The sequence below is a fragment of the Lutra lutra genome, chromosome 3 (assembly GCF_902655055.1).
Source record: "Lutra lutra chromosome 3, mLutLut1.2, whole genome shotgun sequence".
Taxonomy (NCBI): domain Eukaryota; kingdom Metazoa; phylum Chordata; class Mammalia; order Carnivora; family Mustelidae; genus Lutra; species Lutra lutra.
In genome coordinates, this window is record NC_062280.1 from 34,452,099 (window position 1) to 34,466,013 (window position 13,915).

General features: G+C 40.1%; 1 protein-coding gene across 12 annotated transcripts in view; it reads right to left on the minus strand.

The window, feature by feature from the left end:
- The window catches only part of DOCK10 (dedicator of cytokinesis 10), a 290,337-nt gene that overhangs the window by 185,103 nt on the left and 91,319 nt on the right, over positions 1-13,915 (minus strand). Inside the window, exon 1 of one of the 12 annotated variants that reach the window (XM_047721141.1) lies at positions 2,102-2,323. The exons of 10 other annotated variants lie outside the window; for them this stretch is intronic. In XM_047721141.1, the coding sequence (XP_047577097.1) occupies positions 2,102-2,206 (105 nt within the window). In that variant the 5' untranslated portion in view covers positions 2,207-2,323. Of the gene's footprint in view, positions 1-2,101; positions 2,324-13,915 lie in introns of those variants that run through there. One more of the 12 variants, XM_047721143.1, reaches the window with a different exon arrangement.

Genomic DNA, 13,915 nt, shown 5'->3' on the forward strand with positions numbered 1-13,915 from the left:
GTGAGACAGTCAGATAGAATGACCCCCCGGCATTTTAATGATGTGTTTCACTTCTTTGGATTCTGTTTTCCAAAAATAAAACCCACATCTCTGTATAATACTTCGGATGGATTGAGCAATTCCCTGCTCTACAGAAGAGACGACCTGGGAAAGAAGATACGCCTATCTCAGGAAGAACAAGGCAGGCCGCAGTGGCAGAAAGTCCCCAGTGCCTTCCACAGAAGAAAGCTAATCACAGTATGAATGATCTTAATTAAATGTGAATGCATAGCTACTGAATGCTGTGGGAAAACTCCCTCTTTACTGGCTGCATTTCCCATAGTGCTCAGTAGCAATACCTTCAAATTCAATTAAGATAATTCCTAGAATGATTAGCTTCATTATATGGTGCGACATTGGGGACTGTCCTATTGCCAGGCTGTATGTGTGGTCCCTTTGAGATAGGCAGATTTTCTCCTGCCTGTTTCTCTCTTAGTGGTCACTAGAAGTCAATCTCACAGTAACGTCACCCACAGAACTTCTAAAGGCAACTGGGAAATTATATATTTTTTGACTGTTCTAAAGGGTAATCATCCCAAACCAACCAAGCATTTCAAGCACTTATCCTCTTTAACAGGCTCATAGTAAATAGTGGATGAGGGGCTTGCAAGTCAGTAGACAAGACACAAGTAGGGATCCACAGTGGACACATCCGGACCAAGAGGTTGGTTTTAGGACTCTGTGTATTCCATTTATGAAATGCTGGGTGCAGTGATATGGGAACAAGGCTGAAGGGCTCATTTGGCTGTGCTTCCCAATGGGAGACATACACCACCGAGATACTGAGACAGAAACCGACCAATAACAACACGCCACCAGTCCTGTGAGCCAGACCTCTGATAAATTCTTTTCACGTTAAATAACCATCAAATACATTGTCAGTGTAAACAGAATTACTATCACTCAAGACAGAATATTCTTGTACCTGACTTTGGCCTATCAGGGGCTGAGTGACTATTCATTAATTTGATTATTCATATTCAATAAATGACCATAAATAATCATTATTATATATGTAATTTTTAAAAAGCTACTCTATTTCTAGATTAAGGATGCTTATATGAACAAGAAGATTCTCTACCCCTAGAGCAGGGGTTCTCAACCAGGGCAATTACCTTCCCTATTCCAGGGGCCATTTGACAACATTTGAAGACATTTTTGATTGTCACAACCAGGAGTGAGGGTTTGCATGTAGTGCACAGAGGCCAGGGATGTTGTTAAACATCTCACAATGGCCAGGACAGCCTGGCCCAGGATAGCTTGGATCCAAAATGGCAATAGTGCTGAGGCTGAGAACCCCTGCCCTGAAGAAAGCAAGCAAACCCTGAACCGCTCAGTAAAATGAACATTCCTGTAAGAAGAGTGGCCTGATGATGTGGTGACAGCCATTTACCATATAACATGGACCTTCCACGTTACGTGCGAGTCACTGATGTACCCCAGCAAGAGGCCCTGATATTCAGCCACGGTAGTTCCTGTACATAGATGTCTAGAATTCTAGAATAAGTACATATTTCCAGAGCACTCATTTTGTTTGCAACAATAATAAAGCAGAAACATTTTTAACCATGAAGAAACCAAATCTTTTTAACCTTTAAAACTTACTATTTTTCACTTTTTTACTTGGCTCATTTAATCAAATATTTATGTACACTTTCATAATGTAGATCATTCTTTTGAAGAATTTTAAAACAAACAAGTGATACATGATCAAAATAGAGCAGTAATTTAAGAAAAAAACCTACAGTTACATACAAGTCATCAATTGAGGTCATAATTGAGGTGATTGTAAGCTTTCTTTAAAAATGAAAATAGTCTAGTAATATTCTAGTAATAGTTTAACTTTTTAAATTCTCTCTCAATACATTTTAAAATAAAGATTATGTAATTCAAAAACAATGATGTAAATAAAAGAGGATGTTTATGAGCCAAATAGAATATTCTGTTCCATCTAGGACCTTGCCCAGCACCTATGTTAGAACACCACCCACGGCTAATCTCTCTCTGTTTTTTAAGTATTGAAGAAAAGATTAGAAACAAACATTGACATTTGGATACCTACAGAGCCTAATCTGTGGATTTCTTCTTGATTTATTCTCCTCACTGTTCTTCTCTTCTTCCAAAATTCACTGGCCTCCCGTTTAAAAACCTTTCCTCTGAAGCTCATTGTATCCTGTTATTTGAGTCGCAAAATATTTAAAAAATACAAATTTCATAGAACACCTTCCTTCTGAAGCTTCACCAGGCTGAACAAATCCTTCTCTGGTGAAAAGGGAAATGCTCATGCTATATTACCATAACTCAACAGAAAGGAAAAGAAAACCAACAAGTTACCGCTTCCTGTCACTACTAGCTGTTCTGATATGCTTCTGTGCGCGTATTCTCCCTAGTCACCTGCTTTAGAGTATGACAAAAACACAAAATGGCTTTGGACATTTAAGTCATTTATCTGGACATTTATTTAGCTCATAAGTAAATAAATCATGGGATGTAAAATCACCCATGGAACCAAGTCAAGACTGAATTAAAGAGCTGATTTACTATAGGGCTCCATGTCTGCCACTGAAACAGCTACCAGACTTCACCATCCTGAGTGGATCCCAAAGAGAAGCTGTCATAATATACCTGGGATCTGAGGAGTCTGTTTCAAGCAATTGCTCATATGAGTGTAGATTCAGTTAGTGGTCTTCCAAGATGGTCACTTAGGGCACAAGAAGAAATTAGAATTTCATTCGTATTGGTTATCTAAATAAATTGTACTCTACTGATATATATATATATATATATATATATATATATATATATATATATATAATATTGACATGGACACCTTGATTCCCTATGCCAAATTGTTACAAACAGTCAAATAGTTAATTCCCTAATCTGTACTCACTTTTTCTGGGGGGCTATTTAGAACTACAACTCTCATTTCAAACCTACCTGAATTCTCCTTCCTGTTTTATTCTTCTCCATGACACTTTCTAGAATGTGACACTACTAGACATTTTACTTATTTATGTTACTCATGGTTTGTCTTCCTTCACTCGACTCTATGCTCCATAAGAGTGGAAATTTTGTCAGTTTCATGTACCATGTCTTCTGTGATGAGAACAGTGCTTGGCATCCAGAAGTTTCTCAGTATACAACTATTAAGTTTAATGTAAGAAAACATGAGGGACTGGAGTGCCTAGGTGACTCAGTCAGTTAAGCACTTCCCTTCAGCTCAGGTCATGATTTCAGGGTCTTGGGATGGAGCCCCGTGTCAGGCTCCCTGCTTGGTGGGAGGCTCCCCTCCCTCTTCCTCTTCTCCCATTCCCTCTGCCATCACTTCTATACCTTTTCATGCCCTCTCGCTGTCTCTCTCTCTCTCTTTCAGATAAATAAATAAAATCTTTATTAAAAAGATTGTTGAGTTGAGCTCAACAGTTGGTTGAGCTGCTGCCTTCGGCTCAGGTCATGATCCCAGGGTCCTGGGATCGAGTCCCACATCGGGCTACTTGCTTGGCAGGGAGCCTGCTTCTCCCTCTGCCTCTGCCTGACACTCTGTCTGCCTCTGCTCCCACGTGCTCTCTCTCTCTAACAAATAAATAAAATCTTAAAAAAAAATGAATGAGGGACTTAAATTTATTATGCTTAACAGTGAACCTAGTCCCCTATGTATATTGTGTTTTGAAATATTAGTTATTGATAAGAACTGTATTAATTTGTATAAATAAACATAGACTATGGGAGTGTGGTCAAGCTTTTTCTACTAAGTGTACGAGATAAGAAATATTTGAAGACCACAGGACTAGGAATTCACTGATAAGATGAAACATTTGAAAGATTGATTCAAAAAAGACTGTGTGAGATGGCTGTTTAGTTGAAGATTTTGTTTCTTCACCTGGAGGATGGACCTAGTCATTAGCGCTGCGCACCAGTTTGATGAAGGTGCTAAAAGAACCACTGATTGTCCACGAAGCACTATTTGGGTTACGGAGATGATTGAAGGAGTATTTCCCCTGAGGACTGATCTCTATGACCCCAAGATAGAAGAAAGCCCTGCCAACTTCCTAGGATGGAAGTCCTAAAGAAGGAGTACTATGAAGAGAGTAATTATACCCATTTTTATATTAGGTAGGGTCAGTTCTTAAGATATTTGTCAAAGGGGCGCCTGGGTGGCTCAGTTGGTTAAGCCGCTGCCTTCGGCTCAGGTCATGATCCCAGGGTCCTGGGATCGAGTCCTGCATTGGGCTCCTTGCTCAGTGGGGAGCCTGCTTCTCTCTCTGCCTCTGCCTGCTGCTCTGCCTGCTTGTGCTCTCCCTCTCTCTCTCTCTGACAAATAAATAAAGTCTTAAAAAAAAAAGATATTTGTCAAAGGCACCCCTGTATAAAGCACAGTATGGGTACATTGTGGATATAGACAAGACACTTAACCAGGAGAGCAATTTCTTTGCAAAGAGTTCTCAATAAGCTGTGAGTTTTGACCTTTAAGAAAGAAAAATAGGGGCGCCTGGGTGGCTCAGTGGGTTAAAGCCTCTGCCTTCGGCTCAGGTCATGATCCCAGGGTCCTGGGATCGAGCCCCACATCGAGCCCCACATCGGGCTCTCTGCTCTGCAGGGAGCCTGCTTCCTCCTCCCTCTCTCTCTGCCTGCCTCTCTGCCTACTTGTGATCTCTGTCTGTCAAATAAATAAATAAAATAAAATAAAATAAAAAAGAAAGAAAGAAAAATAACCAGGCTGTTAACTAGCTCACACAGTTTGCTCATGCCCTAGCTGGAAGAAGGATTAAGCTAAAGCCAGAAAGAGGGAGTGTTAGGGCAATGTGGGACTATGAGCAAATACAGTGTGGTTTTTGTGGAGACTTTTGTTTCAGAGCCCTGTCTTCTCATTCCTTTGCTCAACACATTTAATGGTGCAGGTGCACGGTGGCTGCCTTGAATGATGCAATGCACAACCCAGAAGTGAGTGCTCCTAGATATCCTGTGGCTTTCCCTTAACTTCCTTCCAGCAAGTGTCTATTCCTCAGAAAGCCTCCTTTGACCATCAGTTTAAAACTGTGGCCTTCTCCCCCAACACTTTATTTATTTTTAAAAAAATTTTTTGGCCATAGAGAAAATAGAATAAGACATTTTTTTTTCTGAGAAAAGAAAAGAAAAGAAAAGAAAAGGCCTTCTCAGGAAGGCCTTTCTGAGAAGTCACTTTTGAAAACACAATTCTGGATTCTGTACTGAAGGTGATGATCTTCAGGAAAACTCTCACTTAACCAGCTCATCCAAACTACAATGGACCAAGTAGATGTCATTTGCTTATTTAATAAGCCTCCCCCTTCATCACAGTTGTTGTTTACTAACACAGGCCATTCCCTCTGCCCCAGTAATAACCAGACTTAGTTGAAGCACCTCCATACACCCCAGACTTGAGGCACTCATCATCTATCTCTACCTTGTCAGGCAGTGATTTGTGTAAGACGGAGAAAGAGATAGTGATTATTCCTTGTCAAAGTGTGGACACTGAGGAAGCATCTTTCAGGAACTATGAGAAAAATAACAAGATACTATAAAAATAAGAAGTGGGGAGGTAAATTGTATCATCATTTTAAAATTACCTTGGGCAAACAAGGATTCCACACAGCAGAAGCCCTTTTGTTCCATGGTCACTGAATATTTAGCAATATATGTCTCCAGCTCTGAAAAGATTTTACCCTCTAAGTAATTCTTTGGCATCTGTTAGATGAGCAGACACATGCAGAATTTTCAGATTTAACTTGTTTCTTTTAAGACATTATCAGAGTCTGCCTCTGGTCACCTGATTTCCTGTAAGATTATGCTTCTATTTTAAGAGCTGAAAATAGTGTTTTGCAACCATTTTTAGATTATGGACCCATTTGAGAATCCAATAAAATCTGCAGACTCACTCCCAGAAAGATGTTAGTATTCAGAAAATGTGCATGCATGGTTGGAGGTCTCAAATCTCTGAAGTCCTTCCATGGACCTTCTTTCTTTCTTTCTTTCTTTTTTAAGATTTTATTTATTTATTTGATAGACAGAGATCACAAGTAGGCAGAAAGGCAGGCAGAGAGAGAGGAGGAAGCAGGCTCCCTGCCGAGCAGAGAGCCCGATGCGGGACTCGATCCTAGGACCCTGAGACCATGACCTGAGCCGAAGGCAGAGGCTTTAACCCACTGAGCCACCCAGGCACCCCTCCATGGACCTTCTTATCCATGGTAGCCTAAATCCCCAACTTGTGATTTTAGGAGATAGTAATTTGTCTTGTAATAAAGCATTTAGTAATATTGAGCAATTCTTGTGTGACTTCCTCTCTTTCTAAAATTTGCATCTAGTCTCTCCTCTATTCCTCTTTAGGCACCACAGTTCTTTATCCTGGAGTCCCTCCCACTCCTTGACTTCTGCAAAGTGAGAATGACTCATCTGTCCCCTTGCTTAGCTGTTGACTGCAGCTCTCTTAAATACTGGCAGAACAAGACATTTCCAGGCCACATATGGGGATGTCCGATAGGCATAACTTGGGGTGACTGCAAAGGAGGAGGAAATCCTGTAGCATGGAGTATGCTGTTGCATGGGACGGCTCCACTGGGGACCTCCACTGGGCTGTGCCTTCCTTGATTTCAGACCAAGTTTGTTTCTCCAGCATTCTGTAATACTCCATACCATCCCAATAAATTCCTTTCTTGCTTAAGTTCATAAATGTGTTAGAAATAAAAAAAACAAAAACCTACCTAGGACAATGGGCAAGAATAGAGATAAACAGAAATTAGAAATTGGTTGGCTCAATCACCAGGAGTCATTGTCAAGCTCATTAGTAGAGATCTGGTACCAATACATCTAGAATTTATTAGGCACTATAGTCAAGACATTGCTGGCTTAGTGAGATATGAAGCTAGCCTTAAGAAGCTTGCTCCTGACAAAGGAGTTCACTAGAGTTGACGGAATCTAGGAAAGCTTTATAGTAAAGACAGAGCCTAAGGCAGACTTTGATTAATAGGTAGGAGTTAAATAGGTGGGAGAAAGGTAAAGAATGCTCCAGGAAAGAGGAATGTAGCATGATGAAGACATAAGATAGAATGGTTAAAATCATGGGATCTGGAATCAGCTTGGATTCAAACCCTGGGTCCATTTCTTCCTCACTGTATATTTTCAGCTCAGTTTGCTCATCCTTCATAAACTAAGGATAGCACAGTAGTCACCTCAGAGTTTTTGTGGAAATAAATGAGATGGCACTTAAAATTTTCAACATATTGTCTAGTAGGTAGAAAGCATAATGACTGCTTATTACAAAAGCTAAGAAGCAGGTCAAAATAGAGTGTTTAAGAAATAGTAGGAAGTCTGTCCTGTCTATACCATGGTTGAGAAAAAGAGGAGTGGTAGAAACAACTGAAAATAGAAGCCAAGGGCCAGTTCATGGAAGGCTTTGAATGCCAAGACAAGGAGGTTTCTATTGTATCCTGAAAGGCATGAAAAACATGAAGATTTTTGAATTACAATTAAAATAGTGCCTTTGGAAGATTCATTTGGCAGCAATATTAACCCAGATAGTAACGTAGAATGGTGGAGGGTAGAAAACATGGCAACACAAACATAATCTTATATTTCACTGGGATTATAAATGAGACCTGACAATTAAATGGAAAATCAATGGTAGTTGATCCTTACTGACCAAGTACTGGGTGCTGGATGCTGACCCAAGTTTATAACACCCTCCTTAAACCTGTGACACTGTGAGCTAGGTATTATTATTATTGTTATCACCACCACAGTTTTACAGAGGAAGATATTTGGGCCCTGGGAAGTTAAGCCATTTGTCCAAAGTCTGAAGAAAGTAAGTAACACAGATGGGATTTCAGACAAGTCAGTCCAGTTCCAGAGCCCAAGCTTTTAACCAGAAGGGAGGTTCAAAGTTGCCAGCAGGTTTCTGAGTTTGCCATCAAGGAGATGGATAATATGACCGAGGGATGTAGGGTAGTAAAGACAGAGGACTTCTTTTCTTACCAGTGCTGATGTAGACATGTTGAAGTTTGGGTGAAGGAGACAGGAAAACAGAGATGTCCAGCAATGTTGTTGTATGTGTGCTTGGAACTCATGAAAGACTCAGTGCTGGAGATTTGAAGCGGAGAGTCACCAGAAGAGTTAAAATTGAAAAGTCTAGAAGTAAACTGAATTTTTGGAGAACAGAGTAGCACAGCATTGAGAACAGTCTTGAAGTTCTTTTACATATGATAAATGGAAGGCCATTTAGGACATTGAGAAGGCACAGAGATAAAGGAGGGGAAAGGACCAGGGAAGTGGGGCATCCAGATGCACTGGGTGGGGAGTTCAAGGAAGGTGCTACATGGCATCTGAGCAGAGATGGATGTAGGACCTAGAATGTCCAAAAAGATTCATCATGAAAGATAAGCAAGATGAAAAAAAAGGACCTTGCAGTCTTGGATCTAGATAGATCTATATTTGAATTCTCTTCAGCCATCTATTAGATGATCTCTGGCAAGTTACTTGGCCTCTGTCTGCCTGTTTTTTTATATATATTCAACAGAGTGGTAAGTATACAGCTTATAAGATTGTCATAAAATAATAAGTGTTAGTACCTGGCATTGAGGAAAATATATGTATTTTACATATATGCACATAATTCCTATATGTATATATATATAAACATTTATTGAATATGGTGAGTATTTATTAGGTCTATATAGGTTGTATTTATGTATGGACTCACCTATATATACATATACATATACATAGAAAATACATGAATACTTGTGTGTGTGTGTATATATATATATGTATATATATATACATACATATATATATATATATATTATTTCAAGTCTGGCTCCATCGTGCCCAGACAGAGAAAATAAGTTTGCAATTTTCAATAGATAAGAGTCTTGATACTTGGAAGTTAGTTAAGATGGGAAATATTAACCATATTTTAGAAGAAATAAGAATTTGAATGCTAAGATGATAGATACTTGAGGAAAGTTCTGTTTGCATTAATTTTCTCTTGCTCCTGGAACAGCTTATCACACATGTGGTGGCTTAAATCAATATGCATTTGTTATCTCATAGCTGTTGTGGATCAGAAATCTGGGTACAGTGTGGTACAATGTGATTCTCTGCTTGGGGCTTCATATGGGTTTCAGCAGGGTTGTGTCCCTTTTTGAAGATGCTAGGGAAGAACCTGGTTCCAGGCTTATTCAGGTTATTGATAGAATTCAGTTCCCTGTGTTGCTGACAACCAGGGGTCACTGTCAGTGTCTAGAGGCTACCTGCATTCTCTGGCTCATGGTCTCTTTCTGAGCTAGTGACAAGGGCTTGATTGAACAACCAGAGAGTCTTGGGACGACATCTTTAGAAAACCATCTCCACAGAGTTGTATTCTGGATTACAGGTTGGCTTTTGGGCTTAAGCTTTTTAAAAACAAGTTTAACATCATGAATGTATTGAGAAAAAAGGTTTATGTGAGGTCTGTATTTGACTTTTGAGTGTCCTTTCCACTGGTTGCAGTGGACCTAAGAAATTAGTAGGAGGAGACAGAAAATTGCCTTATAGTTCCCATCCTGGGAAAAACCAGTAGTGAGATATGAGTGAGAAAAACAATTATAGCTCTGAGGAGGGAAAGCAGAACCAAAGAGACAAATTTGGAAGACAAATAGTGGTGGACAAGTAATCAGATATATAAACACAGAAAACAGAAGCAATAAGCTAAGGCAACAAATCATAAGGTCATTTTTTCAAGACTTATTTATTTATTTTAGAGAGATCAAGCCTGTGTGAGAAGGACAGAGGGAGCGAGAATCTCAAGCAGACTCCCCACTGAGCATGGAGCTGGATGCAGGGCTCAATCTCACAACCCTGAGATCACAACCTGAGCCAGAACCAAGAATCAGACACTTAGCCAACTGCGCCACCCAGGCACCACTATGAGGTCACCTTTAAAATGTTTAATTCTATTTGCACAATATTTGAATAGGCTGTATGATGGGCAAATGATATCCTCACTGAACCTAAGAAACCAGAGGACAGAAACTTGGGTTTCATTGACACTGCATCTGAGCCATCTTGATAAAAATGATCCAAAAAGTACCGTTGAGAATACAGAGTAACTGAAACCTTGGTGGTTAAGTCTTAGACAGCTACATGATGTCATGCTCGAATCTGCAAAGCCTAATTTGAGCAACCAGTGGAGCAGTTTCCTGTGTACTTCCACCCGCTTTCATGATGCCTCTTGATTCCATCTTATCTTGATTCCAATTTTTTCTCCCTGCTAAGTTCTTCACCATGTGCTGCATTTAATCCTTCATTGTTAGAGGGTATTTAGATAAGTCATTTTATTTTTTCTCTTCCATTTCTGATCGATTTCCCCATTGCCTTCAGGTTTGTGTGCTACATGGCTTTGGTCACAGAGGACAAAACAAGGCTTTGTCTCTTGGTTCAGCTCGCCACCGTCGGCCTCGTTTAGAGGAAGTTAATCACAGGTAGCTACTTCCTTCTTCACTGTGGTCTCTCCTGAGCCTGGCCCTAGGCAGCGGCACTCTTTACTGAGGTTTGCTACTTCCTGCTGAACAGCTCAGAGTCACCCTGAGAGAGCCTTGAGGGGTTTAAATGAACACAACAGGGGCACCTGGATGGCTCAGTCCCTTAAGCATCTGTTTTGGCTCAGGTCATGAATCCTGGAGTTCCGGGATCAAGCTCTGCATGGAAGGGTGGTGGGGGGCCTGCTCAGCCGGGAATCTGCTTCTTCCTTTCCCTCTGCCACTCCCCCTGCTTGTGCTCTCTCTCTGGCCCAAGGTCTCTCTCTCAAACAAATAAACAAAATCTTTTAAAAAAGGGAACAAAACAAAACCCATTTCTTTTCTTTTTATATATATATATTTTTTACAAAACCCATTTCTAATGTAAATCTTTCAGGGGGCAATGCCTGTGGAATACAACAGTTCTATCTATCCTCTAACTTCCACTTCAAATAGCATTTGTTTTATTTATTTATTCATTTAAATTTTATTTTTTTCAGTGTTTGTTTTAGTATAAAATATTGAGAAATTTCATGGAAAAAAAGGGTGCCATGCAGTGTGAACCACTGAGGGAGACTATAGACATGGCAAAAATAGAAACAGACAGCAGTTGTGTGTGTGTTTGTGTGTGTGTATGTGCACTACTGTGTGCATGTTGTGTGTCTGTGCATGTATGTAGGCATAAATGATCTTCATTGCATTGAAATAATTTATAGTATTCAGTTCATAGCCCTTCAAACATATATCAGGTTGTAATGATATTGTTTATATTGTTGAATTTAAATAAGTCTTGGGGGTAAAGTTTCCCACTTAATCAGGATTCGATGTGGGAATGAAGGGGGGTTAAAAAAAAACTCATTGCTTGCAAAGTCTCGTGAGCCCATCTTAGAATCTAACAGCAATCAGTGAAAGGGTGATAGCTTTTTCCTTCTCAATTGTGGACTTCATCATTGACTCACAAATTTCTACCAGGAGAAACACTGCAGCCTAGAGGTATTCAAACTCCTTGCCAATAACTATCTTAATACATTATATAGGAAATGGGGAAGATTAGCTTTAGTGTTTGCCCTCTTCTCAATGTCCTGTTGGGTATTTAGGTATTTATCACCCATCCCAAAGTTTTTTCTGCTTTATGGTTAAGACACTCAGCCACGCTCATTGGTCTGTTACAAAGCTGGGAGATCCTAAGAGGCAAGCCTTCATTTTTATGGAGACCATGCCTTAACTTACACTCTCTTGCCACATTACTCAGAGCCAGAGCATAACAGCATGACAGTAACAAAAGCAAACATATTATATGATGCTCTAGGCTTATGTTTCATATATTTATACACACACACACACACACACACACACACACACACACACACACATAGCTGGAATCTTAAATTCATGTGGCTAATTCTTCACCTAATGTTCTTTTCCTATTAAAAAAAATAATCTACCTCAAATTAACATACTTTCTACTGGACAATTTTTCTTCTATCTTTTAAAGAAGACTGAAAGGTATTCTGGATTGAGGCAGATGATTTCCCTTTCAAATGATCAGATGAAGACATTCAAACATAGCCTCCCAGAAAATGGAAGTAGAAGGACTCTGAATCAATGCTATTATCTTTGATCATAGGGACTACTGCCCAACAGCCTTTTCCCCCAGAGACAGGCATTCTCTCTGCTGGCTGGCTTGGATCCCATGCCGGCTTCCCACTGCTGGCAAAGTTAACTACAAACTAGAGTCATTTCTTTTAAAATAAAGCAAGCACCCAAAATTGGCCTCCTATAGTCATTCCAATTGCTAATGACCTTGCTTTCATGATGACTGTCACCCCCTGTTTAATAATTATCCTGAAAATCACATTGTACACAACTTTTATGGAGAGGGCCAAGGTCTTTCAAAGTTGTGACTCTCTAACGGAAACATTTGTTAATTTATATAACATGAGCATCACATGTACTTTATTCTTGTGGTGGTCATTTTACTGCAGGCTGATGTGTCTTTACAAAGAGAAGGCAATGAAGCATTCTTACCTAAGCAATTTTGATAAGGAGACAAATTGTCATGTAAATGCCAAACCCAGAGCATACATGTCACCAACTACTCAGACCAACATTGTTTGCTGGTCCATCTGACTGATAGCCTACGTGACCTCTCTGCAACCAGTCTGCCCACAAACCATTTCTTTAATGATGTTGCCGTGCATTCTTATCTCCTAGGGCCTCTGCCAGGAGGAGGCAAAGCTAATAGCAGACTGATTTAACCACTTAATGCCTTGCATGGTAGATATTGGAGAATAATGGCAGAGTCTCGGCTTTTCCAATCAAAGGCTTCTTTCTATTTTGCAGAGAATTAATTGTTGGGCTTGCCTGTATAGCTATATGCACTGTGGTAAATTGTTGACCTTTTGATGTATGATAAGTCAAGGTCCCCAGTTAAAGGACAGATTAACCTTCCTCTATCTGTTCTTGTCAGGTGCCCAGGAAGGATTGAAATAGTAAACAAACAAGCATTGGACAGCTCTGACAGGGCCACCAGTAAATATTTAATCTGGTTGATAAGAATGGGAGCAAATGCAGAGAGATTCCAATTTTTTGTCAAATATTTCTAGGTCCTGGTCCATGTCAGGTATGAGCGATAGACAATTAAGACAGATTGCCAATCCACAGTCCCCGTGAGAGATGGTGGTACACATCAAACAATCTATGGAAATATAAGAAGACAGAATCTAGGTATCAAGTGAAGAATAGGAGCCAGAACATGAGGCCACACGGCCATGGGGATATGAGCCAAGCCTGGGCAATGGTAGCACTTTGAAAGTTACCACTATGCGAACCCTAAGAAAGATTCTTTGTGTGTTCAGGAATCACATGGGAAGTTTGCTAAAAATATGGATTCCTGAGCCCTCTCTAGGACCTCAGGAGGCCTGGTGGGGCCCCAGTAATCTGGCTTTGTAACTAACATCCAGGTGATTCATTTGAAGATGCTACGCAGACTACACTTTGAGAAACCATGATTTAGAAGCTGGTCCACCTAAATAATTTCCTTAGGTAGAAAATCATATAATAGTGTCCTCTGGGGGCCCATGTCCCAGTGCAATGTTCTTTACACTAGGCTAAAATCTTATTTATAAAATCAAATGTTGGGGCACCTGGGTGGCTCAGTGGGTTAAAGCCTCTGCCTTTAGCTCAGGTCATGATCTCAGGGTCCTGGGATCAAGCCCCACATCGGGCTCTCTGCTCAGCGGGGAGCCTGCTTCTCCCTCTCTCTCTCTGCCTGCCTCTCTGCCTACTGTGATCTCTGTCTGTCAAATAAATAAAATAATCTTAAAAAAATAAAATATTTTCTTTCCCTTATGTATACTCAGTCA